Genomic DNA, 27674 nt, shown 5'->3' with positions numbered 1-27674 from the left:
TATGAAATACAGCTCGTGCAGCCGTGTTTTGCACCTAGAATACGAAATGTATCACAAGTAGAGAGAATATTGGATGGAAATTCTGAACCTCTATTAGCCCTAGATCGATTCAATGTCTAAACAGAAATGCTCTCTTTTGAAATCCCAGTGGCCTTCATCTTTAGATTGTTGAAATTATGATCACAAAATCAGCAAGTAAATCACCCTGATTTTTTACAAATGTAGACAATGAAAGGACTAAGTGTATCTAACCATAAATCTACAAGTCATTGTTTTTGCTTGACAATACAGTACAATTTCGGAGCTGTAATCAGAGGTTTATGCAAAGTAGGCATGGCAAAATACAGCCACAGTCAATAGGATGATGCCGTTGATATTCATAACATTTCTCCAAAATGGCTCTTCTCTTGTGTCAGTCAGTTTCTTCTGCAATGCTTCCTCTTCCTCCTTGCTCAGTTTGGGTTCTTTCTTTTGATCTAAGCCACAGAACCAGAGGCACGCTTTCTTCAAGAATCCTGGTTCTTCTTCATTTTCCTCATGAACTGGAAGGAATAACACAATGTAAGCGTGTACCACTGCACACACTAGAAGACCTCTGTGACTGAGAACATTCCTATATTTAATACAGCAGTTCTGGGTCACGGTCATAGTTACATGGAATCATTTTAGTACAGTCAGTACAAGAATGAAGGTAATATTGAGTTTTCACATCTCACCTGGAAAAAGAGTGACTTTCTACATGTTGCAAGAGAGCTTTTTGCAGAAGGCGCTTGCGCCTTCTGCAGCCCAGAGACTTGGCCTGGTACTAGAGAAGCAAACCACGCTGCAGAGCTTTAACTCTGTTTTTCAATTCTTTCTACATTTTTAATCAAATACTAAAAACTTAATTTAAGGATACTTACGAAAGGAACTTGGCAGCAGAACCAGAAACCCAGCAAAGAGAGCAGGTGGTTTTGCCCAGATGAATGTGGGCACACCACCTCTGACATAAAGCATCTCCGTTGCTTTAGTCCTAGAACCGCCACCTAGCTACCTAGAGAACAAGATTTTCTCCCTCCAAATCCACTCATTTCTGATTTACGCTGAGCTTGACAGATTGGTAAAAGGCAGCTTATCAGCCATTTAAATCTGTGGGGTTTGAGGTTTTCTTGTTGGGGGAGGGAGGATGTCTTTGAATATCAAGTATGTTGATGCTTCTTCAGGAATGAAGTAGGCATATGCAAATGACAGAATCTAAAGGTATTCAACAATTACCTGATTCCTCATCTTTTTTGTAAGCTTTGTCCTGTTCATCTGCATCAAGATCAATACGTTCTTCTTTGCTGTTCCGCAAAGACCAGCACAAGCGATAAAGCTGCCGTGAAACAAAACGAGTTTATAAGCCTATAGCCTTACTACACAGAGACAAACCAGTCTGGCCAGCACATGAACAAGCTATAAGACCATGGCATTTCAAACATCTGCTGTGTCAATGTTGAAGATTATTAGGAGTCACTGAAGATTTGTGACAGATAAATGAAGACTATTTGCTTTCTTACAAGGACTATACGATGTGGGTAGCTGAAATGTCAGCAGGTAATATACCAGGTACCAGCATTTAAAACTAGTGATTTCATTGAGTTTCATTTCTTGAGGAGCAGGACTGCAATAATACTCACATGTACATCAGGAATGGGCTTAGTCATGAAGGAGACTGCCAGGACGACAATGACGGAAACCCCAAAAAGAATTATTGCAAAATAAAGGTAGTGAATATCACAGATGATGAATGGGCAGTTGGAAGGGCTCGCACAGCTGCCACTTCCATAGGCAAACTCTGTAATCATTCGACTGAGTCCAACGAGCAGCCCAAAAACCATGCCCCAGAAGGCACCCTGCAGACAAAGTGACAGAAGTTACCAAAATGAATTATTTCAGGCATGGAAATAAGCTCTAAGCTCTGAATAGTTGCTGGAGGAAACATGGAGGTAGTTCTGTGTTACATTGGCTTTGGCACACGGGTTTTAACCCAGATACTTTTGGTGACTGTATTTACTAGCTCGGTGTATTAACACATCCAAAAGGGGCAATGACCAGCAGCTCAGAGAAAGAATATGGAGGACACATTATCCAGCTCATTTCTCAAAGTTCATCCATCTCCACACAATGCTCTCCTTATACAGGACTGTTTCTTGTCACAGACTATACATCCCAGGGGTCGTTCTCATGTCTTTTTATCTTTGAAGGCTAAATCCCTGACAGTTCTAGCATGATGGAACCAGCTACCAAGTGTGCACCATTCCTCCTGAAATATGTTTTTGCTTTATCTTCTCATTACCTTGTTAGTAATTAGTTAAAAGTTAATTCTCCTCACTTTTGGTGGATGTTTTGCTGCTAGGTATATATTACTGTAGCCCGAAGTATAAAAGACACACAGGTATGTCTGGGCACAAATTGAAATATGAGAAATTCTGTTTAAACATAATTTTTTGTTGTTGTTTTATTGTAAGGGTCATTGAACCCTGAATATGGTTTAGTGAATACGGTTTAGCCATATTGAGATAGGAAATGGAACATCCCTTGTGTGTAAAACAGGTTTTTCTTGGATATACACACAAATAACCACTGAACCGGTCTCGAGAGAAAATAGTGAGAAAAAAGTTCAAGCTCTATTCAAAAACCTCTCTCTAGGCTTTCTCATTGAACTCATCCTCCTTGCAGCAAACTTGAGCAATAGGTAAGTATTGCTATTCCTAGTATTACAGAAAATAAACTGAATTCCTGAGTATTGAGTTTTCAAAATGTCTGAGACCCCAGTCACCATGACTGGCCTATGGTCCCATCAAAGCACACGACAGACCTCATGCCTTCTGAGTTACTTACAAAGGCTTAGGTACAATATTTCTCAGTTCACTGCTCTATGAATCAAAATCAATGATTCCCAGACCAGGTCCTAAAAGCAATGGGAAACAATGTACGAAAAAACAGCATGTTTGTTTAATAGAGTGTTGACAAAATACATAGTGGTCAAGAGGAGGGTGAAAGATGATACGTTTGGTAAAGCAGTTTGGTGACCAACGTCCTAAAAGATTACTTTCAAATATGTCTCCATAAATTGTCTCCATAAATTATCCACTTGACACACTTCTTCACGCTTATCTATCTAGTGAATTCCTAGGTGACTATTTATCAGATTAGCAAAGAACTTTTTCATACTCATCTCTGAAACCTCAGGTCCTGTGGTATGGAAACACAGAGTACTGGGGTACAGAAACACAGAATCCCTGAAGTATTTGTAGGATTAAAACAAACGGGAAGAAGTTGATAATAAAAGACACTAAAACAAAAAAGCAGTTCTCCCAATGTCTAAAGGAACATGCAGCATATCTGTTTCCTAATTTGTACTTACCTCCTCGGTGGTCCGCTTGCAGAAGATGCCAAGCAGGAAGACAGCAGCAATGGGAGGTCCCAGGTAGCTCGTAACTGACTGAATATAATCAAAGAGCTGCCCACTTTGAGCTGACTGCACCACAGGAACCCAGGCAATGCTGACGCCAATTAAAACTAACATAAATGCCCTGTAAACACAGACAGATATTCAATTAGCCACCTGCTTAGAAGCATCTATCAGAAAGGAAAAAACAGCAATTAATCAATAATTTAAATGTCTAATTTGTATTACAACCAGCAAAATCAATGATAATGGCCAATTACCATTGAACAAACAAAAGAAACCAAAGTTGGATATTGTGTCTGCCAAATATGCATCAGAATACAGACAAACATACAATCAAAACATAGAAAATCATTTTTTTTCCTTTGTTTGTTATGTGTAGAGCCAAATCAGCAGCAGATCAACTAAAAGAACCAGTTGATGCTGTACTACTACACCGATGCTGTAGTACGATGCAGCAAAAAGCCTATGAAGATATTTTAAAATAGTTCCCTCTGAATAGCAGTAGGAAGCGTTGAGAATGTTTAGCTACTTCATGCACCACTGTCAAATTGGAAACGGTTTTTTTTTTCTTTCCGGAAGGACAGCGCAGGGTGGGACAGCCCGTCTGGCCGCAGGAGGCCACTGCTGCACTGCCCGCAGGCTGCCAGAGCAGATTTCTCACCCAGGACCTCGGTGCGTTTTTTGGAGGCTGCCGCCTGCAAAGCACCTGGCGCGCGACGTTCGTGCAGCTGGGGAAGACTCGGTTGCACCCACCTGCCAGCTAACATAAGCTCTTTCTCAGATGCTTGCGGTCGAATTTTGGTGTAAATGTCCATAGTGAACAAAGTACTAGAACTGTTAAAAATGGAAGTCAGGGAGCTCATAAGGGAGGCCAACATGACTGACAACATCAGACCCCGCAGACCTGAAATACAAAGACAGGTGAACTGGGATGAGCATTCCATGGAGTCTTGGTATGTGGCACCATCCACAGTGCTTGTTTGACCCTCTCAAGTCAGCCAGCTATGAGTGTGTCTGGCGTATTTATGTGCCGATGCCGGCCTGACGTTCTCTTGCAATGCAAGCTGTGATGTCCGCTGAGCTTTTTACAGCAGTGATAGGGCAACTCTTGAGCTTTTAGCACATAAGTGCTTCTTGGGTGAATGATATCTGATTAAACGCTGAAATAAAAGGAAAAAATGCTGAGCAGACTTTCCCCAACAATTACAGAAATAATTTCTCTTGTTTGCAGGCAAGTGTTCTCTTGCTTGTAGTGTATTTGTAAACCAGTTGTTTGGCAAAAAAAAGTTTTGTTCACTGTCTGAAAATCAGAGTAAGCCACTTTTCCAGACAGCATGGGAAGTACTGTAGTATTTTAATAATACCATGTACAACAGTTATAATACAGTGGGGATGTAGTAAAGATACCAGGGAAGTGCTGTGGTCTGTATAATTTCATAATCTGTCTTTCTAGCCTTACAAACCACCTCTGCGGTTTTCTGCAGAAATTTACCTTCTATATACACAGAGTCCTCTCCAGAGTGGTGCCTTATTCTCTCATTGAACAGCTGTCTTACAGGACAATGTGTATATAGAATATTTTCTCCTCCCACCTCAGCAGGTTTAGGTTAGGACTGCAGGTGTACGCCTCCAGCTCAGAAACTCTGGCAGAGACAGTCTTTTATAACTCATTGGCAAAGCAGGTTGTTTTTTACCCTCACAGAAAGGGAGCTCCGTTACCATTTCGTCACGCAGTATTTGCCAGCTGAGAGCTGACACTGTCAGCCTCTATTTATTCTGCACCTACAGCTACAACTAACTCAGACTACTCCTTTGACTAACAGTACCTGGTTCCAGCCAGAATTTTTGAACTATATCTGAGACTTGAGCTCCCTCTATCACCTGTTCTTACAGTCGGGCAGCCTCACCTTTCCTAAGACAAACAAATACAAACAGTGTCTTACCATTTGGCATAAGCTCCACTACCATTAACGGATACGCAATATTTGTACAGCCAACTGCGGTGCCACAGTACTCCCGGCAGAGATCCGGCACAACACAAGCCACCACATCTGAGGAGAGGATAATGAGACAGGGTTAGACAAGGTCACATAAACAACAGATTTCTCCCAAATTAGCAGAGCTTCTAAAATTTATTTCTGTGTTGAACCACTGGACTGACATGCTTGATATTATCCATGGTCTGCTGGCAGGGAGGAAGGTGATTCTAAGCCTGTATCCTTCCTTTCCTCTCTGAAAAAACACTGAAAAATGCTGCAGGTCAAAAAAAAAAAAAGCATTAATTTGTTGGACCAGGACTGGACAGCACAAGGAGAGTAAGTAGAAAAACCAGCACAGGAACACAAAGCCCCCTCCGTCCAACCTGGACACCTCTGCCCGCTGTTAAACACACTGACAGTCAGAGAGAAGGGAGACTGGCATCTCCCCCACGCTGCACTCAGGACTGTCCACAGCCCAACACACTGCTGTCCGTGACTGACGACCCTCTCCCTCGGATTGCCAGCAGAGTGTCAGGCCCAGACAGCATTTCCCACTCATTCAGCCAGAGCAGGGCTGCAAAACAGACAACTGGAGAGGGACGCTGTGGAATTTCTCTCCCCTAAACGAGACAGCAATAGTATTAGCAGAAACCTGGGATCAGGGAAAAGGGGAAGACCTGTGGCTTCTTATAACGTAGTTAGCCTTTGGGCCTACATGTGCCTGGACAATTTGGATGACAAGATGGCAATCTAAGAGGTATTTTGGAAGGGACAGGGAATAGGACATGGAGAGAGATCGGCAGTGAAAGACAGGCAGCAAGAAGACATTTGCATTTCTGTAACATACGCATACCTGTATACAAAATTCGGCTGATCATTCCAGGCATCACTATGATAAACATGGGCAAGAGTTTCAGGTATCCACACAGGATACAACCAGCCTTCACATGGGACATGTTCTTGCCAGAGAGACATTTTTGGACAATAACCTGTCAATGAGACATGGCAAGCATGCATGACTCAACCAAGAAGAGCCTTTCCATGAACACACCATGCCAAGTTCCAGATACAAGGTACTTCTTAACCTCTGTAATAGTGAAAAAGCCTATTTACCATTTCTGTCACTAGGAAAAACAAAAACCACAGGAAAATCAAAGTATATATTTGAAATAAGTAAAGGAACATATCATTTATCCAATGTACGTTTAAGAGGTAGGACTTTCTCGCAAGATGTTCTTAAAGCAGACAGACCAAAAAGCCAAAAAGGAATAAAATATTTAGCTGAGCAATAGACATAGTTACATTGTTGGGTTTTTTTTCTATTTGTTTACAAATTGTGAAGCTTATCTTTCTCACAATTCAGAATGCAGACAGATCACTTGCTAGAGATTGGACACATTCTCATGTCCCAGTCGCAGGAGTACACTTCCTCTACTAATGTCAGTGGGATCTCTTGGGGAAAACGGACGGTAGGTTTTATGGAGAAGGAAGGAGGACCAGGGAAGAGTCTCCAAACTGAACGACCTGACGTATAAAGAACACCCTCCCAAGACTGTGCATGCAAAGATGAAAGCCGTACAAATAGGAAACGAACTCAGATTACTGAATGGGGAACTGTATCCAGACCCAGTCTAACGAGGATCATTTGATACATGGTTTCCTAAGTAAATGTCCACATTACAGCCTCTCTGTTTCTATACATGATCACACAGAAAAAAATGAGACAGGAATTAAACACAGCATCTGATGGGCACAGTGTGTAAGAAGAATTGAAGACCACCTGTTCCATTTTATCACGTGTAGGAGGGGTTTAGAAACCAGAAATGAAAAGTCACTGACCAGTCTTGAAATAACTGCCATGCCTGTGACCCAGCTTTGAGTTACAGTGGGGAACAATATCCCTAGCTCACACTAGACTGTGGAGTTTTGTGTTTGGCATTTCCAAGGCATATGGCTGCTACGTTACCTGATCCGTGCACCAGTACCACATACTAATGATGCTCATTCCAAAGATGACCCCTGGCCATGGCAGGTCTCCAGTGACAGCATTTCGGAAGAGGTGAAAGGAATCATCCTGAGGAACGTAGCATTCTTCACTAATTGTAGTATTCCCGTAGGAGACTTGGGATGGAATTGCTTCCATGTACTTCTGCACAAAAGCGTTATACCCTCCTACTTCAGCAAATCCTGAGAAATAGAAAGTGAAAGTAGCAAAATGTTTGATACTGAAATCTCAAGTAGAGCTAGAGAATGTGAGGAGAAAAACCTCCTTAATAAGGATGTAAAAACCAGCACGCAGTGCTTCGTAAGTGTTCACATGATCCAAGTACCAAGGTCACGTTTCTGCTTAGGTTTCCATACGGCTCACAAACACCGCGTTAGGCTCCACATCTCTTGTAGATGCTTTGCCAAGAAGTGAAATGAAGATACATTATTTCCACACACTGCTAACCTAAGGAGAATCTGAGGCAGGGCCTTTCTAGGTTAGGCCAGTCTGAAGTTATTTCTGTTGTAACAATGGTAGAAAAATTCCATTTCAGTGAAAGACCTAGCTAGAGGAAAACTAAGCGGTGAGTAACTAGAAGGAAAAGGAAAGAACACTATCAATTCACAGAATCTTATCACTATGTCTTTCTCTCTTATGAGCCCTTCCTAGTAATTCCGTTTAACGGCGTGACTTCTGTTTTAAAATGCATATGGTCTTCAGGTCACATGTTGTCCTACTCGTAAACATTCAGTTTGAGTCTTTTGTCCAGCTGGCAATGTCATGACACCTGCAGATCAACTACAAGGCTTACTTAAAATGCTAATGCGTTTGGGTTGTTCTAACACAAGCCAGCAGCTAGAAACAAGTTAAAAACATGCAACGTGACCAACAGCTCTTCACTTTGAATCAGAAATTTCATGCATTAGCATTTGAATATCTATGAAATTAAAATCTTCTTGAAACAAGATGCTTTCTGAACTTCTCAAGAGTATCATCATCACCTGAAAACAACTCTGCTTTTACCCCATTAGCCATCACAAGTCCTGTTCTGTCACGGCATGCTATACATTACCTTACACATTCAGTCTCAATGACTAAAGGGCTTGGCAGCATGCCTGGTTTTCTCCCTGATAAACAGGTGTATGAACTGAAATCTGCTGGTTAAGATAACAGGGTTCCACACTGCAGGATCCATTTCCATAGCCACTGTGTGATTTGTGGCTGAACATTCCAGATGAACTCATCTGATTTACTCACCAAATCCCATGAGAATAAGGGATCCCACTACCATGATAGTTGTTTGTATGGTGTCTGTGTAAATCACAGCTGTAAGGCCACCTAAAGACAAAGAAAAGTAAGACAAACAGGTTAGCCCCTGTGCAAATGCCTCAATGGAAATCTTTTTTTTTTTTTTCCACTTTTCTCACCACCTCTCTCTTTGAAACAAAGACCACTGTAAACGACTCCCCTTTCAGATTTTCATAGAATCATAGAATGGTTTGGGTTGGAAGGGACCTCAAAGATCATCTAGTTCCAATTCCCCTGCCATGGGCAGGGAAACCCTCCACTACACCAGGTTGCTCAAAGCCTCATCCAAGCTGGCCTTGAACACTTCCAGGGATGGGGCAGCCACAGCTTCTCTGGGCAACCTGGTCCAGTGCCTCACCACCCTCAGAGTGAAGAATTTCTTCCTTATATCTAATCTAAATCTGCCCTCTTTCAATTTAAAGCCGTTTCCCCTTGTCCTATCACTACATGCTCTTGTAAAAAGTCCCTCTCCAGCTTTCCTGTCGGTCCCCTTTAGGTACTGGAAGGCTGCTATAAGATCACCCTGGAGCCTTCTCATCTCCAGGCCGAACAGCCCCAACTCTCTCAGCCTGTCTCCATAGCAGAGGTGCTCCAGCCCTCGGATCATCTTCGTGGCCTCCTCTGGACTCGCTCGAGTAGCTTCATGTCCTTCTTGTGTGGAGACTCCAGAGCTGAATGCAGTATTCCAGGTGGGGTCTCATGAGAGCAGAGTAGAGGGGCAGAATCACCTCCCTTGACCTGTTGCTCCCTGGCCATGCTGCTTTGGATGCAGCCATCAAAAGAATTTATTTCTCTCCTCTTACCCACCTGCCCTCTTCTCTTTTTTCTGGCTGTCCTAACTTCTTTAATTTATCAGGCTGCTCTGCACACTCACCTGTGATGGTGTAAACACCAGTAACAAGCAGCAGTACAATTATGGCTACATAAATATTCAGCCCCAAGGCCAGCTGTATAAATATAGCTCCAGAGAACATATCTGCCTATAAAACACAAAATAATAGATTAAGCAATGTTTAAACTCATGATGACGGCATATTACACATTCATGATACAGGTACTGAAATACACAACTCCCCCTTCTAGTGCTGCACACACAGCAAAAAAAAAAACATCAAAAAGAAAATAAAGGCCATTTTAGCATAACTGCCAGTTTTCTCTCAGTGCCCTGCTGCTCTCAGTAATAGAGCTGTAACACTTCCCAAAGAACGTCCAGGTCTTTCCAACTGACCGTTTTAGCTAGACACACAGTCACCTCACTACTCGGTGCTTACACGCTGAGAGACAGTTAATAATAAATTACTTAAAGCTCCGGTTGCACCGGTTGCTATGCCCAGGGATGGACTCTGGGACACCTCCAAGATACAGGATGGTTCTCTTCATTTAATGCTACTCTATAAATCTCTTACTTTTTCTTCACTGCTTCCATACATGTGGTATAGCTAGTCTTGCTGGTTCAGAACTAATGGTAATTAAAGGCAAAAATCTTATATTATCTCTATTTTTAAGTTCCTGTCAGAATAATTGACATGAGTTGGCTAACAGAAGAGACCTTTAGCTCTTGTGTAAGAAGGGAATTGTTCAGGTTTCAGAGTAACAGTCTGGGATTTTAATCACATTAAATCAATTCCTGATTTAGAGATAATCTGCATCAATCTGATTTACCCAAGTTTGCAATTAGAGTAATATACCTCAGTGCACTTCGAACACGTAACTGTAAATTATGCTTTCCTTAGATGTTTGCATCTACACCTACCCTTGCTCCTGAGCACCCAGTTCATGGGCTCACCTCCAGTCCCACCTGCACACCTCCCTTCCGTATACCACACCACCTATACAGGGGCTCTATACAGAGAGTTCTATCCTCATTTGACAGAACAAGTCCTAGCGGTGTTCAGCAAGCTCAGGAGCTGCAAAATGCTGCAGGAACTGCTCATATGCAGGGTTTGAGACACAAAGACAAACAGCATTACGTGTGCCCTGGGGTAAAGCCTGCACACAGGCTGCAGGGCAGCTGCTGGGTGGCTGCTTGCGGGAGGTTCCACAGGCTGGGCTGAGGACAACCAGGGTGAGCGGCCACAGGACAGGCACTTGCACAGCTCCTGTCCGCGGCGAGGCTGAGGGAAGGCGTGGCAGATGCACTGATAAGCAGTTATGCAGTCTTGCTAGCTGGGAGATGCCCGATGAAGACACCTTCTTCATTCCAGAGATGCTGAAACCGAGACTGCAGGGTATGATCTCACCCTTCACTCTCTCTGAAGAACGAGGAAGAGGTACGGACCTCTGCAGCAAGAGGTCCTCCAACCCTACTGCCCTGGCATGCAGAAAACAACTGTGAAGCAGAGTGTGAATGACAACAGAGGTCCCACTCCCAAAACTCAGCCTCTGGAGCAGCTTGAGAATATTTGATTTCTTATAGGTTTTAGTTTGGAACTGGGAACCTGGACTTTTAGCTCCTAACTCCAGTGGCTGTTAGACTATATCCTTTGTCCTTTCTCTCTATGGGAATACTTTTTTCCTATCTATCTTCTCACACCACTGATAAGCTTACACCCTAGATCTTCTTTCTATTGTTCTTGGCCTTAGTTTAGCCTACATAGCACTAAATATTAATGGTACTAAAACGACGCCCAGAAAGAAATGTGTAGTTAATTATTTAGCATCCAGAGCAATATATCAGCTCCTTCAAATTGCTGAGTTACCTTCCAGCTTCTCTGCTCCTCCCTCCCAATTAGATCATTTCCTTCCAATATTTCCTTGTTTCTCCATTTATACTCTTTTATGGACACTATTTAATCCTTATCTTATCTGTGAATAGAGTAAATCTTTCCTTTACATTACAAGCTATCTCTCCCAAGCCATCCACAGGTCATGCAGGAACAACTGGCAGAACATATGCTTAGGAAGCATGTACATGTGAGGCACGTGTGCAACAGAAATACTTTCAGCTCAAAGATCACGTGTGTCCTGATCCCAAAGATCAAGACCTTGCAGCATGGCCTTGTCTGGCAAGTGGCTGATTAGTCACAAACCAAGGTGCAAAATCAATAAAAAATACACAGAAAACGTGCAGTAAAAGACAGAAATGATAACGACCTTGTACCAAGGTGTGCAAAGGGAATCTGATCATCACGTGGCGGTGGGCACCATGCCAGAAAGAGCATGCCAGCAGTTACACGACCTGACACTTCATATTGCTCATTGGAAAGCACCATAATAATTATATTATCAAGAACATTAGACAATATTTTAACACATCAAGGAAGCAGTACGTGAAATAACTACCCCAGAAACAAGATGCCACTCTTCTACAAGGATAAGTGGCAGTATGTATTGCTGCCAGTCAAACTGACAGGTGTGACTGCCCATTAAGGGCAGGGCAGAAATCCATCCTCCTACATCAAACCTCAGTAAGCCTCGAAGATCACAAAGGAGTGTTTGCAAAGGCAGTAGTCAAGGAAGTAAAATGCAAATCTCCAGGCTGGCTATGACATGGATTGTCAACACACGGGCACGTGTAGATATACAACGTGCCTCTGGGAAGAAAGACCTGTGCTAGATTCACATAGATGGCACAGACACTGTCAGAGTTGGTCTGGGCAGATGGGGGAAACAAGAGAAATGGTTAGAGGAACTTGTGCACCAGATTCTTCCCCTGCATGGCACAGAGACCCAGCTCCACGGCGATTCCCCACACACATCGGGAATAATTGGGTTCATGGGAAGCTGGGATGGGCCACTGGTAGAGTGGGCCCCAGGTAGTCTGCGGCTGTATGGATCTCTTGACAATTGCTCTGCCCCCTAGCAAGACAGGGCCACAAGAGTAGGAGAAGGTACTTCAGCCTTATGATCACACTGGAAGCTTAAATGGAGAATCTGTCTTGCCTGGAAGCAAGACACTCCAATTGAATCAGGGTGAAATCCCATAACCGGATCCTTAGGCGTGACAGAGACTGGAAATAAAAGATAGTAAATTCAGAACCTACATAACACCTCGATGGGCTCACTGCAAACACATGTTGCAGAATAGGACTGTGAGTCATCTGACTGGAAGAGTTTCTCAGCTGCTAGAACTGCCAGAACTGTGTCATACCTGGGATTTCCGATTATGGTAGTTAAGAACAACAACAGCAAATTAAATTATCCTGTTGATATATATGGAAATTCAAGGCTGAGGCCAGCTCCACAGTACCAATCTGATTAATTTATAACCTTCCTAAGGATCAGTTCTCGTGAAGATGTGAGAATGAGAGCAAAAGGCCAATCTTTTAGCTTAAATTGCACTATTATCACTCAGCTCCCATTCAGAGGGCAAAGAGTAATCTGCCATGGCAACTTCTGCAAAACAACAGATTGAGGTATGCCTGAACTGTGGACTTCTTCAGAGGCTTGGTAGTTTCAAGATATATGGAAAACACCAGCTCCCTTCACTACTTCACAGCAACACAACCAATAAACATTAACTTGATAGCACTTCAAATTTTTTACCAACCACTTGCCCATTAAAAGAATCTCTCCTTTTCCCTTCTTTCACCTCAGCTGTTATTATTTCCCTTCTTTGCATTTCCCCACTCTCTTATTTTATAATTCCTATTAATCTCTTTTTCTCCATAGTCCTCTCGCACTTTTCCATCACCTGTATTACCGATGGCATGTTCACCAGGGGATGCTAAAACAGATAAATATGAAGTCTGGGGACAAAAATTCCTGCTCCTTGAAAACCCAAGAGCACACTTTTCGTTCTGGAACCAAGAACTGTCCATTCCCCTTAGCAGAAGGGCCAGGGGTTGGAGTAGAACGTTGTGTGTCCAAAGCAATACTAGAAGTTTCTAAAACTACATGGTTAAACGAGCAGCAGCTATTATTTCTCAGAGAACTGAAGCAGCCAAAACAGTACAAACTGACAGGTTGTGACTCTTTCCTCCACATGTTTCACAGATCCCTAAGACAATAGAGTGTAACACAACACAAGTTTCCCTTTACTCTGACTTGCTCTAGGGGACAGCATAAGTAGAAGTAAACCTTAAAAGCCTAAAAAAAAAAAACAAAAACAGAAAGCACAAGAAACATCAAGAGACATTGCCAGAATGGCAAAAAAACTTGGATTGCAGAACAGATCTGGATACACAATCCCACTAGACAGAATAAAGAAAATACAAAATCATATTTTTATCATCGTTAACTCAGCCAAGGGCTCCCAATCAGAAGCAACTGACCAATTGTGTAATCAATATTGTAAATGGGTATTTCTCTTCTTTGATCGATGTAGGATGGAAGAAATGCTGTGAAAGTTTTACTTACTGAGATCTTTGTGAAAATATAGAGCAGCAGAGAAAGGATTGACAGGTAGACTTGAATCCGTTTCCCACCAAAACGCTTCCTCAGATACTCTGGCATTGTCACCACCTGCAGGGAGGGTAGATAAGGTTTCAGATAACGGGGAACAGAGAGAAAGCAAATAAGAGGAAGGTTTTTGCTACTGTAAGAGTGGAGGGAAAAGGAGGGGAGCTGTAAATGCAGTTGCAAGGAAGAGCTGCTCCAGGAATCAAAGGGGAACAAGGAGAGAGTACCAAGAACTTCTCAGCTCAGGTCTCAGAACAGAGAATCCTCACTTTTCAAATATATACAGACGTAACATAGCGCAGTTCTAGCATGCTCCAATCTCGTGCCATTCAGAATGGCTTTGCAGTATTCAAGACCTGATCCACAAACAGGAGCAGCAAAGAAAAGCATAACGTACTGTTTTGACTTACCCCAGCTTTGATGTAAATGGGTACAAACAGCCATCCTAGAAGAACCACTATAATCAGAGCCTGCAGCCAAGAGAAAATCAGCTGAATTAGCCTCCTCTCTCTAGATAGCACTCCCAAAGACCATTTATCAGACCCAATAGCAGCTGGAGACCATTGAAACCACACAAACCTGGCTGGGTACTGTGAGGGCAGGGGAGAGGAGGAACCGCTCTGTCCTTCGATTTGCAGTTGTAAAATTGGGAATGAAATCTTGGCCAAAAAAACTGTCAGGTATTACCCAGCCTGGATTTCATGCTAGATGCCCCAGAGAAGCACATGTGATAATAATACATCTTCTCGAAAACCAGCCGATTTCTGCTCACAGGATTGCCTTCTGATATCACAGCACTGCTCCACTAGCATCACCAGACTATCCCAGCCCTCTTCAGAGCAGGCCCAGGGAGCCTGGTTTAATGATGGTTAAAACACAGCCAGCCCATAAGGCCATCATTTCTGGGAAATATTAAGGAAGAGGAAGTCTGCTACCCAAGACCTGGGTAGCATCTCGATCCCAGACTCAGCAATGCAGGAGAGTTTCCCACTCAGGACCAGGTATGATGCAATGGTGTGTTGTGAAATCTGCAAATCTAGGTGCTGGGGAGAGCAGCAGTTCTTCTTCTGATTATTATTTTGATCATTAACTGCCTTCTCCATGGGGTCTCTGTGAGACGGCCATGTGTTTTACAACAATCCCACATACTGTACAGGATGTACCACATGCATCTATTAAAATATTTTGTATTTCCACATCACCAGTTTATAATCTATTTTGTGTCACTGTGTGTATTTTGTGAGCTATAGATCTTACTGCATCGCACTGTCACTGTTTTCTGACTTAAATGGCTAGCAAATGTCCTGTTCTATGGAGTTGTATGTATTTAAATCAACAAATATAGAACAAAATTCTGCTTTCAGAGCTGCACTCTGCATTTATTCTGTCCACAGAGCTTAGAGGGCTTTTAAAAACTGTATCTTTTAAGTTCTGCTCTTACATCAAAACCATAAGATGGACAAGAAATACTGGGTCAGCTTCTTCTGTCATACTAAGTCAAATTAGAAATAATTTCACTGGAATAATGGAGATACACAAGCACGATAACAGTCAAACTTAGTGTTTCTTTCAAGAGGAGAGTCAGATTATACAGTCACGAGCAATACTTCCACCATGTCTATTCACCTGTGCAACAGTTCCACTACAGCACAAGTAATGAAATATGTAATGTGTCTGCTCAGATACGTGCACGCATCATTGCTTCTTCCTAAACAAGAATTGTTGTACACTGTGTACTGATACTAGTCCACAGACAATCTCCCAGGAGATGAAGTGTTAGAGGTGGATATGTTTGAGGAAGGATATGGGTCCCAGAGATTTGAACACCACGAAATTTCAAGCAATACTTGTTCTGTTTTGTATTGCTGAGTTCTGGTAGGAAGAGAAGGGAAATGAGGTTTGTTACAGGACTAGTGTCAGCGAATAGGGAAAGACGACAGATTAACTGTGCACATCTCACAGAGTTCATTTTAGCTTTTATCCTTCTTAAATATTTATGTCATATGAGTACTTGACTATTTGCAGCAACCATCTACCTGCTAAAGAAAAAAGCCAGATCTCTCAGGGTGGTACGCTTCTTTCACTGTGCAGAATTATATGCAAGGAAAGTATCAACCTATGTATGTCATTAAGTCCTTTGTGTCATGGTGTAATCCCTTCCATGAAAGTGAATTAAGCAGAACAAGGCCATTATTATCCACACCCACAGAGCCTGAGAATACGAGGAAATGGACTGAATTAGCTCATGTGAATCTCTGCTTTGGCAGTTAATGCTACCCTGGTATCCCAAGTAGTTCATTTAAAGTCAGCTTGGATATCTCTACCCTATACTGCAACCCTAAGTAAAACACACACGTAATTAGAGGAAGGAGAAAGTAAAGAGGAAAATCTTTTTGGAATGCAGGTGGTATTTCTTATAGCCTGTGAAAATATCAAAGCTCCTTCTACAATTCCTACATAGCAAAATGCTGTAAAAAATGCTATGGATTACAAAACTGATAAATTCTTCCCAACATCCTGCAGTCTAAAAGTGCTCTTTATTAATAATTTAAAAGTAATTGAAAGATATGTATAGAGTAGAGAATCCATCTTTTGTTGTTGTTGTTCAAATGCTCTCTAAAAAGCCTTATTCCACTGAAAAGGTTCATCTTCTTCCAGTGGCTTGGACAAGGACCAAGGAGGACAAGCTAAAGAGTAGATTACATTAGCACTTACTTACTTACTTACTTACTGGTCTGTAGAGAAAATAAGTGTTGCCAAGCACAAACTTTGACAATCCTAAATTATTAAGCAATGCTATTTTGATTCATCTCTGCAAATAATCCTGATGTCACAAATACATTCACTTAAATACATATCACTTACATTCCATTCAAATCCTCCAATGGCAATTCCTCCAGCTGCTGCTGTTCCTGCTATTCCTACAAAATGTCCACTGCCAATGTTACTGGCAAACAGAGAAGCACCGATCTGGAAAGAGAAAGAACAATATTTGGCTCTTAGGTCCTGTTCATGGTAACTTAGAAAAATCCCGTTCATTTGGCATTTCAAACTCATGCCTATTTATCATCAGATCGTGATGATGAGAATGATGGACAATCAACTTCCTTGACCACTTTTAAGACTCCATCTTACTGTTCCCCCTCAAACCTGAGACTCCAGCCATCATATCTACAACAATGAGAAAGAATAAGATGTTGCAGTTGAGTCAAACAGTTCATTACACCAATAAAGATTAAAATATTTGCAAAGTTTGACGAACTGGCATTTGGGTGATATCCAAACTATCAGGGAAGACGACTGCGATCTGTCTTGCTCAAGCAGGAAACGATAAGTGTGTATCCACTTGTCAAACTGGCACTTCCCATTTCATATTCCACAGAGTGTAGAACTAAATGTATCATCGGCAAGCGTTACACAGGTTTACTTGGTTTACTTTTAGTCAAAAGTTTACTTTGTACTTGGTTTGCTTTTAGCCAAAAGATATTCGATTGTTGAATTAAATTCTGAAAGCTGCATGGCAAAAATATCTGCTGTGAAAGTGCTTCTGGAACACACAAACAATAGCAAATCAAGGAGTTATATTTAAGAAGTGCTGGATATCTAAGACTCCCAAATATTGCACTGATCATATAAACAGAACAGTGGGAAGAACTTCTATTTTAGTTTATGTCCTCTGGAAGATACAAAATAAAAAAAGGAAAGAGGGTTAAAAGAAAAGCATATAGGAAGTAGGCAAAAGAACCTCTGCTGACCAGCTTCTGATTTTCTCATTTGAGGTAGACCTCTCATGTTGGAAGATCCCAAGGTGCTTAAAAATGGTTTTTTAGACATATCAATATAGGATCTGCATCCAGCACGTTCTCCTTATGTAGTTCCCAAGTAATAGGTAGTTGGAATATATTCGGAGTCACCTTACAAAAAAGGAGAAATATTCCTTGCCTGCAACTCACTGGGAGATTTTTAGGGTCCTAAAATCTATATAAAGGGAATAGTTACAAATTCCCAGGTCTGCAGTCACTGCAGTGAGTTGGTTGAGCAGCAGTATAAATTTAGTCAATCTTTCTGAGAGCACAGGAATGATTGCCTGAGATTTGGGAGGATAAAAGAGATTTCATCATAGAAATCCACCTCTGAAGATCGGAGTTATTCTACAGAGCTATGCCATGGCCATGAGTAGCAACCATGCTCTTCATCTCACAATCATAATCTCTAACCACAAAACAGATTTTCTTCCTCCATTTTTTATATGCAAAGTATAAATAAAATTCATCAAAGGATTCTACTCTTTCTTTTCCAAGCTTTTTCTTTTTCCTCCTTTCCTCAGTTTGATCTCCTGATTTCCTCTAGTCCTTTTGCAGACAAACTGTTCGTTTGCTGTGACAGGAAATTTGTCTCTAAGTTCACTCAGTTCTGGATTTGTTTTTGTACATATTTCTAGAAGTCAGTTGCGCCCTACAGAAACGTAACCAGTTTGTCACGTGACAGTTATTTCTACAAGAACAAGAAGTGTTGCAACAAGCATCAGCAAACAGCCAGAAAGATCACTGGTAATAAAGAAAACTTTTTCTTCTAACCTCTTTGTGACAGTAACAGTATTTTCTCAGCAATGATCATGAAGAAAAAAATACCGTTTATACCAGGTATTAGCACTGCTGCTCACTGCCTTCCCTGCAGATAAATAATTAAACTTAAATCTAGGTTACTAGAAATGCAATCACCAGAAAAGATTAACCACATTAATCTCTGGTTTTATTTAATGTTTCAGAAAGTTAAAATGTACTGCGCGCAGATCCAAGTAACGAAAGCAGCTAACGAAGAACTTTAAGAAGTGACAGCTGTAGGGAGCTTTGGATCAGTGCCTGAAACCCTGGGACATATTGCAGCACGCATTGACAATGCTGTGTTCCCAACTTTGCCCAGAGAACAACTACACTGAAAGAAAAATACCAAACCAAACTGAAACAGTGCAAAATTACCAACATAGTCAGGGCCAGCGCAAAGACAAAACAACGTGAATGCAGGCACCTCACTTTCTAAATTTTCTTCTCGGAATGAGGGAACACCCAGTGCAGTAGAACTGTAAGATCAACACATACTAATAATGGATGCAATTTAAAAAATGTTTTACATTGTTATGTATACATGGAAAGGTAGAATGTGGCTTCATAGTTGGGAAAATGCCTGTAACCCTTGAAACTGCAGCGTGGTTAAAGCAAGAGGAGCGTTTAGCAAATATGTTTGCACCCCGTTAGCTGCTGATGCCAGAGGGGAAAAAGAAATTTCCAGTATGCCATGGCAGTACTTTAAGGATGAGGGAAGAAGGCGGATGGGCTCTGGGCCCAAGCCATCTTGCTGAAGAACTTACTGCTGTGGCATTTCTGTACTGAAAGTGGAATTGCTTGGCTTGCCATTGGGAGATGCTGCAATACACCCATACATGACCTAACGAACGCTAGGCTGAAACTGGGAGACAACACAGAGAAACAATTTTCTAGAAGCGTTAACTGTTCTGTGAATATGTTAGTGAATTGATTTTAAAAACAGATCTAGGGAGAAAAGTAAAGAAAGTTGATTGAAAGGAACAAAAGCTGTTAAGAGGGAAAGAGAGGATAAAAAACCAAACTAACCTGAGGCCAAAGTGGAACATTAACTCTTTTAAAATCTTTTAAGAGGTCAGGTTTTAACAAGAGTACTCTGTTCAGGAAAAGTACCACCATACTGCAGACAGATGATGATCACTGTTTTTCCCGTGTTATTCATTAACCATTTCACCTTGCTCTTTTCATTAACTCGAGGATGCAGTGACATCCTGGCACTTGCTGTTCCAAAGCATATGCCTGTGGCCCTTAGCCCCTTTGCAGGGAACAGCAGAGGCTCCCTCACATCAGCATGAGGTCATGCCTTGCCCTGAGGTATCCCATGGGCTTCTCCCAGGGGTCACCTGCAGAAGCTGCTTCTCAAACCCCTCTGCCCTGGACAAACTTCTCATTCCCTTGTTTGAGAACTACTTGACACTGTCCACGCTTTTCTTTAACTCATAACTCTTCCCTGCAACATGTGACTTTACCCTGATGGAAGGATATAATTTTTCCTACCTGAGTTTTTTGGGATCACCCTTAGTCACTTTGGAAAAACCAGTACAGTGTTTACAATGAAATGTTACTGCCATGCTTTCAAGGCTCTGAGACCCAAAGAAAGAAGTGCAGGTTTTTATCCTGCTTTCCCAATTACTCTGCAAATTCTATGCATTGCATTATTACCCAATTAACCCAAATTTATACACTTCCCAATTCACTAAGCGAGAGAGATGGACGTGCAACACACATCAAATACGTCTCTGTCGACAAGCCCGACGGCTGTTGGAACAGCACAGCTGCACGCAGGCTGATCTGATACCTTTCCACCTTTGTCCTCTGAGACAAAAACACCTCCTGGCTGGCTGGAAAATTCTGTCGGATTCTGTAGAAATCTGTTTCATTGAACTTTTCCTTTTCTACCTGACCATTGCTTTGATTAGCCTGTTATTCTTTTTACTCTGAAAACTAATTGATTTCACACTATTTTTTGCATGGAACTTGACAAAATAAGTTTATTTCTTATTCCACTTAACCTAAGAAAAGCAAATAGAAATCTTATTCATACCAGAGTTGTCTTTCCTGGTTCCTCATAGCAGTGCCAGATTCAACAAGTGGGGAGAATTCTGAGAATATGTAAAACTTAACCGGATGCAGAGATCAGTGAAATTGTGCCAGTGGTCGGTTCCGATGGCCATGAAAATAAGCCATGCAGACTAAAGTAAAGATCTGGGTTTTTTTTTTCCTTAATTCTTACCTGTCTCATAAAGATCAACACATAAGCGACAACAAACAAGCTGAGTTACATTTTTGTTTCAAGTGTAGTATGTCCTGACTCCGCGTGCTCCCTACTTACTATTCAGTAAATCTTTCTAACCATAGCTGGACTTCAGATGCCCACCAGATACTCCTTGTCCTATGACTATTTATGCCTCAGGAACTAAGGTATATAAGATAACCCATAATTTTGTGCAGACAGCTCTGTCTGCAAAACTACAGAACCTGAAGAACAAAATTAAGAAGCAGGAAAGCTTCAAAATCAAAGATGGTTGATGGTCTTCTCTCAGTTTCTGTAAAAAGACTGTGGAAAGGGCACAGCATTTCATAACCTTATGATTAACCAATGCCAGATTTCAATTTCTGGCAATCAGTGTGAATGCAATTATATACCTTGATACCTAATTAACTACTGAGAGTACTGAGTTGGCTCATCCACTGCACAAGGGCAGTGACTTCAGTGAACCGGCACAGAAGGGACCTACTACCTCAGCAGAACAGCCAGAAAAGACTGACTAAGGGCTTGGTTCTGCAAAATACTAAACAACCTTCATGGATTCTGCTGGAGTCAACAATCAGAGCCAAAGTTGGGCAGATTTGACCCAGGATAACTGGTTTGCTCCTATTTTATACATTGAGAAATTGAATCACAATCAGGCAAAGTGACTGACAAACACATAAAATCTGTATCAAAAGTGAGACGTAAAATCCGTATCAAAAGTGGGACTAATCTCCAGCCTTTGATTGCCAGAGTCTTCTCTGCTAAATAGTCTGCTAAACCACAGCTATTATATCATTTGAGTGAATAGAATCCATTTCCCAGGCTTGTCAGTAGGAGATCCTAATACACTGCTAATGAGCCCCTTCCCCTTCGGGGTCAGAAAAGCCACCTAAGGCTGCCCTGTAGAGCATAGAACACAGCACAGCCACTGAAAAATGTCATTAGTTTAAGGGAAATCAGTTTATAACAAGTATATGAAAGGATTTTTTTTCCATTTTTCTCTGTTCCAGAAAGCAATTAAATGGCAAGGGTCATTATCCTGAAATCGCAGGGAAGAAATCTGATAAACAAGAATCCACTTACAAAACAGCTTCCCCCACCTTGCCTCTCATCTGCTGCCTGTGGAAATATATCTGGGCTTTCCAGAACCATGCCAGGTTAGTCCTGACCTGGCACAAAATAAAAGTCAAGGCACAGAAGAAGTAAAAGATACACAAAGCATTAGCTGTGCAGAAATGAGATCACATCTTTGACTGAACTTTCTATACTTTCATTGGTTTCCTAGTCATTTCAGCCCAGTTTGCACCGGGTGATGGACATCCCATCTACCTGCTAAACTGTGGGAATAGGTGTTTTGGAATCTCTTTTTATCCAAGGCAAACTTTCCAAGGTGGTGCTGCTGACATGGTATTTAGTTTGTGGTTTAAGTGCTTACTGTTTGTTTATTTTGAGTGATACCAGGAAGAATAGCAAGAAAGGTTTATTTTTATGGTGCAGAAGGACACTCCTGGCATTCCAAAGGGAAGGATCGAAGGGGTGCTCTCAGACTGCACTGATGACTAGCACTTCATCCATGCTGAGCTCCTAGAGTTTGGGCAGGAGACAGAGATGATCCCAGCAGCAACCACTGCAGTGTGGGGTCATCCCTTTTGTCTTCCCACTGGAGGAAGAGGGCTTGCTGAATCTGTTGGTTTAGTGTTGGCAAAGAACTCGGTGTTAGATAGTATCTTCTGGCTCTTAGGGGAATCATTAGGAGTTCTCAGTGCCACTGCAGCAAGACAGAAGGTTTTTACCATGAGTCTTTCCTGCCTGGCTTCTTCCATCTCCATTCACATGTGCACAAAAGGGCATATTCACCCTTGACAGGCACACAGAATTGCACAACATTAAAACCAGCCCACTGATTGAAGTGACAGTTAGGCAAAGTAATCTGTTTGGGTTTTTTCTCTCCCCCTAGAATTAAGAGATTTATCCTGAAATAACTTGCAAACTTTCTCTTTCCTCAATCTTCCAGTGGAACCTGAATTTTCTTAGATCTACTACATCAAATGAGGCAACGTTTTACTATCATTGACCTTCAATGCTTTTACGTCATTAAAGAGGCAGTCCCAACCCCTTCTAAAGGCAGAGAGCAGCTCCCTGAAGCACAAAACGACTGAAAGATGTGTGGGTATTTCTGCAGCCTACTTTAAGAAAATTCCTAAAATTTTAGACAACAGAAACTTACTCTCACTCTCCCTGATCCTGAAACTGAATCCATGCAGGTGTTATCTTGAATCAAAAGTCTTAATGAAGTGCAAAACCATTTTTGGAGACTGAATGCAAGATCAGGAATGTTGAGGATTTCCACTCAAGCATATGGAAGCATGCACAACACAAGTAATACAGAAAATGTAGGTTTGTCTAAGTTTTCTACTCTTCCAAGTAGTCACACTAAACAGACTGTATGATCTAGAAGAAACAACGTTTCTAATATCGTTTCTGCCAGTGGCCTGATGGATGGCTATGAACATGTTTTGTATCTGTGACTCGTTTTCTCCACCTTGGAAGAGAATATGGATCCACAGAAGACAAACAATGTAAGTCACACATCATCTTTAAATAAATTTAAACTGTATTTTACCAATAACTTATCATAATATTTCCAGAACTTCTTACCAAAAGTGGAAACAATAGAGCAATATGAGGAAAAATTTCAATAAATTAATAATTCTCTGTGATAACCTCAAAATGATCCAGCTTCTTTGACTTCTTTGACATATCTGTGTTCAAGCAAGCTGGCCACATAACCAAGACAGCTCAGAGCTCAACACAGACAACTTCCTCAACATTTTTCGCTGCCTATCAGGTGGCTTTTGTTGTGCAGGCTGCCTTGTGCCACCATGGCTACAGAAAGAGTTTGAAGTGCATCTACACGACATAGCCATCACAGCCTCAACAGTATTGTAGAGATATTCAATATTTAAGGACTAGACACAGTCATACAGAAGTGGACACACATACCCATACATATGTTTTATACACACACACAATATACAGCACTCACCGGCCACCAAATCATGCTTCGTCCAGCCAGAAAGAATCCACCTACTGTCCCTCGGTTGCTTTTGAACATAGCCTGGAAAAAAAAAAAGAACAAAAGAAAGATTGAATCATATTTTGTGTATAGTAGGCAAGCTATACACAGACTAAGAATAAACAGCTAGAATGGAGGGATAAAATATATGGGGAGGCTAAAGTGGAAGAAATAAACAGAGAGGCTAAAACCAACAAGCTTATGATGAAGGAAATAATACAACTGAGCAGTGATTATTTCATAGATTTCATAGATTTTCTAGGTTGGAAAAGACCTTAGAGATCATCCAGTCCAACCGTCCCTAATCTCCCATTATTGCATCTAGATCTGCATGAACTATTGAAGCTCCATTGCATCACCTTTCGTTACAGTGTGAAACATTAAAATAAAACTAAATTTAACCAAAAAAACTACCATTCAGATAAAAGCTCATATGAACACTTCAACAGGGGTGCAATGCCTTTGATTTCAGACATCAAAAAAGACTATAAGTTCCAAGTTCATTAACAGAAAGTGTGCAGCTTTTTTACTTAACACTATCCAGCCCTAGCAGATATCTACAAAAATCTATTTTCTTGTTGTGATATCAGCATTGTACTTGCTTCTCTCTCAAGTTCAGAAAAAGAAGCCAACTAAAATTTCCTTTTCACACACTCATTTTCTATTTGTAAAGGGATGATGGGCTTTAGGGGAAAGCTTCCTCCAATTTTTATTAATGACCTTGATCCAAATACTGGATTCCCATTGTCTCCTCTGATGGACTTTGAATAGGCAAATAAAGAAAGAGGACTTGGGAAAATTAGCCACATCTTTTCTTCTGATGCAGAAGAAAGGAAGTAAATACAATAGATTTACGCTTAACTTCACACAGCAACTGAGTAAGTATTTGTTCAATAAAGAGGACATTGTTGCTAGAAAGAAATGGTTTCAGGAACTACTCTGTGCACAATTGCCTGACAAGCCCCAGATCTGCCCTTTTTTGTCACAGACGTTTAATGCAAAGTTCAACTACAGCAACAGCCAGACTTCTGTGGCAGAGACCCAGCTGCCTCTCGCAGGACAGCAGAGTGTTCAGGTACACTGAGGGCTTCAGACTTTTTGCTGGTTTTGGTATCTACTACTACGATGAAGAAGTAAAGAAAAGGTTGTGTCCAATTTGAGTACGCCCCAAATTTTTGGTGCTCTTCAAAACATTGCCAGACTGCTAGAAAGGGAGGTTTGTTTTGCAGCTGAGTTCTCTGCTCTGTGAAACGGACCCCTGGGATGCTCCTGGCAAGCACAGGATTCCCGAGAGGCAATGCTGCCCCTCCACTTGTTAATGGTCAGGGGTCCAGGTGAGCAGCAGAGCTTGCCCCAAGGAAGCCTCCGAACAGCAGCTTTGAAATTTAGGGACATTCCACTGCCTACAGCTTTGTAGGTATTGGCCTATTATCTCCAAACACCTCAGCACTGAGGTTACACCAGCAGGATAGTATCTGCCTTTCTCCATTAGCCGTGAAAGCACTGTGCTTTGTTTTCGGATTAGGCACTGAGTTTTCCCTTGCAGTCCTCAGCACATTCAGCATTGCCAGGAGGTACTGCTGTGCTTCGATCATGAACAGGTCATTGACATCACTTGCCACCTCTCAAACTGTTCCTTCCTCACAGTTTCAATGGCACTGCACCCTGTAGTCAAGCTCCTGCTGACCAAAAAGCCACAATAACGCTGCGTTCATGTACCACCTGCAATCTTGACCCATCTCACTCCTTTGCTGAGGGTGACCTGCAGTCCCTGGTCTGTCACAGAGTCACAGCTGCAGTTTTACTGTTACACCACCTTACTGCCCTCCCCGCACATCGACTTCACCTCCATTCTTCTCCCTGCAACTCCCTCTTCCCCCGTCTCCTATGGCATCACCTCACACCACCAACTCTCACTGCAGTCTCCTGCTCTATCCCATCTCTGCACCTCCAGCCTGCCATCCAACAGGAAGCCCAGCTGGCCTGATCTTTACTGGTCAGATCTCTCAGCTCCTTCCCTACACAAACGTCATTACTTCACCTTCCCCACTAGTTCCATTCATCCACCTGAACAGATGCCTCCCTGGGTCGCCATCCCCTCTCCAGTATATACCCACATTTTCCCCACCATGCACTTATTAACTATCTCAATTAAGCACCAAAATCTTTATACAATTACACATTTTCATTTACTGAGTCATTTTCCCAGGACCCTATAAACCACCAGCTCATTAAGTAAAAACAATAAAATAAAATAAAATAAAATAAAATAAAATAAAATAAAATAAAATAAAATAAAATAAAATAAAATAAAATAAAATAAAATAAAATAAAATAAAATAAAATAAAATAAAATAAAATAAAATAAAATAAAATAAAATCCCAACGTACCCATATTCCCACCGCCAGGACCACCAAAAAATAGATGACGATAACAGAGATGTCCGCAGCATTGTTGATCCTTACAGAGGATTCCATCCTGGCTGCTTATCTGGCTTTTTTCTTCTTTCTCTACTTATATGCTTCTTGCAGAGTTCAGGTTAATGATAAACTGCTGTCATCCCCTACGTCTTATATAATGTGTAACTTCAGATTCACTTGTCTCCCATGGGACACAAGTTGAAGCTGCAGCTTTTCCTCAGACAACAATTCCTTCCCAAATATTGCTCCTCTGCTACAGGTGCTGCAGATTTCAGAGTCTGATCCCCTGCCGAAGGTGCTCAGGGTTTTAACATCCAGGAGCAGATGTCTGAGAAGGAATGAGCACGGAAAGGAGTGGCTTGGCTGCAATAAACCCACATATTTACCTCGCTGTGTGTGAATACTTTTTTTTTTTTTAAGTGGTTGTACCTGTATATCAAGTCATGGAAGATACAGTTCTTTTAATGATGATGGTAAGCAATTATCTGTGAGGAGGAGTGACCCAATACCTGGGGAGCTGGGGAAAACCCAGGGGTCCAGGAGCTGGGACACCCTCTGTGTCATCTCCCAGCTCAGCAGCATTACTCAATGGAGAAACAGCCCCGTGTTTCTGGGAAGGAAACAGATTGAAGCTGCTTACATCTCTCCCACGGATGCAGGTAAAGATGCGTGTGAACCACAAGACTTAGATCCAGGAGCTTAGTGTGCTGAATTTCAGGGTGTTTAGACCGTGGTGTTGGTTCTCTCTATCGTAGCTAATCAGCTTCACATTCAAATAAGTTCAAAGTTCATCAGAGCTTGGGTCTGCTCTCCCTTTATTTGTTCCTCTGACTTCAGAATCAAGCTGAGCAAAATAACTGGCCACAAAGATGTAGAACACACTGATTATACAAGGATCTTCACAGCTCTTAATAACAAAACTTCCCCAAACGATGCCTGTGATCCTCTGTTTGAGCTAGAAGAGGTCATAAAAATAGATGATATTTGGAACAAGAGGCACAGGTGCCGGGCATATTTCTGGGCTCTGAGGATATCTGAAAGTCCTATTCTCTGCCTGGTACTAGGGAATCATTACTGATTTACAGCTGAGTAGGCTACCTTTGGGGAGTAAAATGTTACCCTGAAGCTACACTGAGCAGAACACAGTGTGTTTGACTGATCTTGCAGCAGTTATTTCCTTGGGAGTTGAAATTGAGGTCTGGTGCTCTGTTCGTTGGCAACAAATTTTTCTTAGGTAAACTACCCTTTGGTAATGGTGGCTAATAAAAAGCA

General features: G+C 41.7%; 1 protein-coding gene across 3 annotated transcripts; it reads right to left on the bottom strand.

Annotated features, from left to right (window-relative positions):
* Nucleotides 1-318: 318 nt before the first annotated feature.
* Nucleotides 319-26459, bottom strand: SLC5A1 (solute carrier family 5 member 1). 3 transcript variants are annotated; one of them, XM_086623747.1, is made up of 15 exons: nt 26373-26459; nt 23952-24023; nt 16916-17020; nt 14461-14520; nt 14009-14113; nt 9585-9690; nt 8660-8740; nt 7382-7602; nt 6269-6404; nt 5380-5487; nt 4190-4340; nt 3389-3557; nt 1659-1874; nt 1249-1354; nt 319-542 (listed from the first exon to the last, which is right to left on the bottom strand). In XM_086623747.1, exons 1-15 carry the CDS (start codon nt 26457-26459, stop codon nt 319-321), a joined length of 1947 nt encoding a protein of 648 aa, XP_086479873.1. The 3 variants fall into 3 exon arrangements, with proteins under 3 accessions (XP_086479873.1, XP_086479874.1, XP_086479875.1); XM_086623748.1 differs by having other exon boundaries at nt 1255-1354; XM_086623749.1 differs by having other exon boundaries at nt 319-521; nt 1255-1354.
* Nucleotides 26460-27674: the final 1215 nt, after the last annotated feature.

The sequence above is a fragment of the Tauraco erythrolophus genome, chromosome 19, assembly GCF_009769465.1.
Source record: "Tauraco erythrolophus isolate bTauEry1 chromosome 19, bTauEry1.pri, whole genome shotgun sequence".
NCBI classification, from domain to species: domain Eukaryota; kingdom Metazoa; phylum Chordata; class Aves; order Musophagiformes; family Musophagidae; genus Tauraco; species Tauraco erythrolophus.
This window is presented reverse-complemented; position numbering and strand designations above follow the sequence as displayed.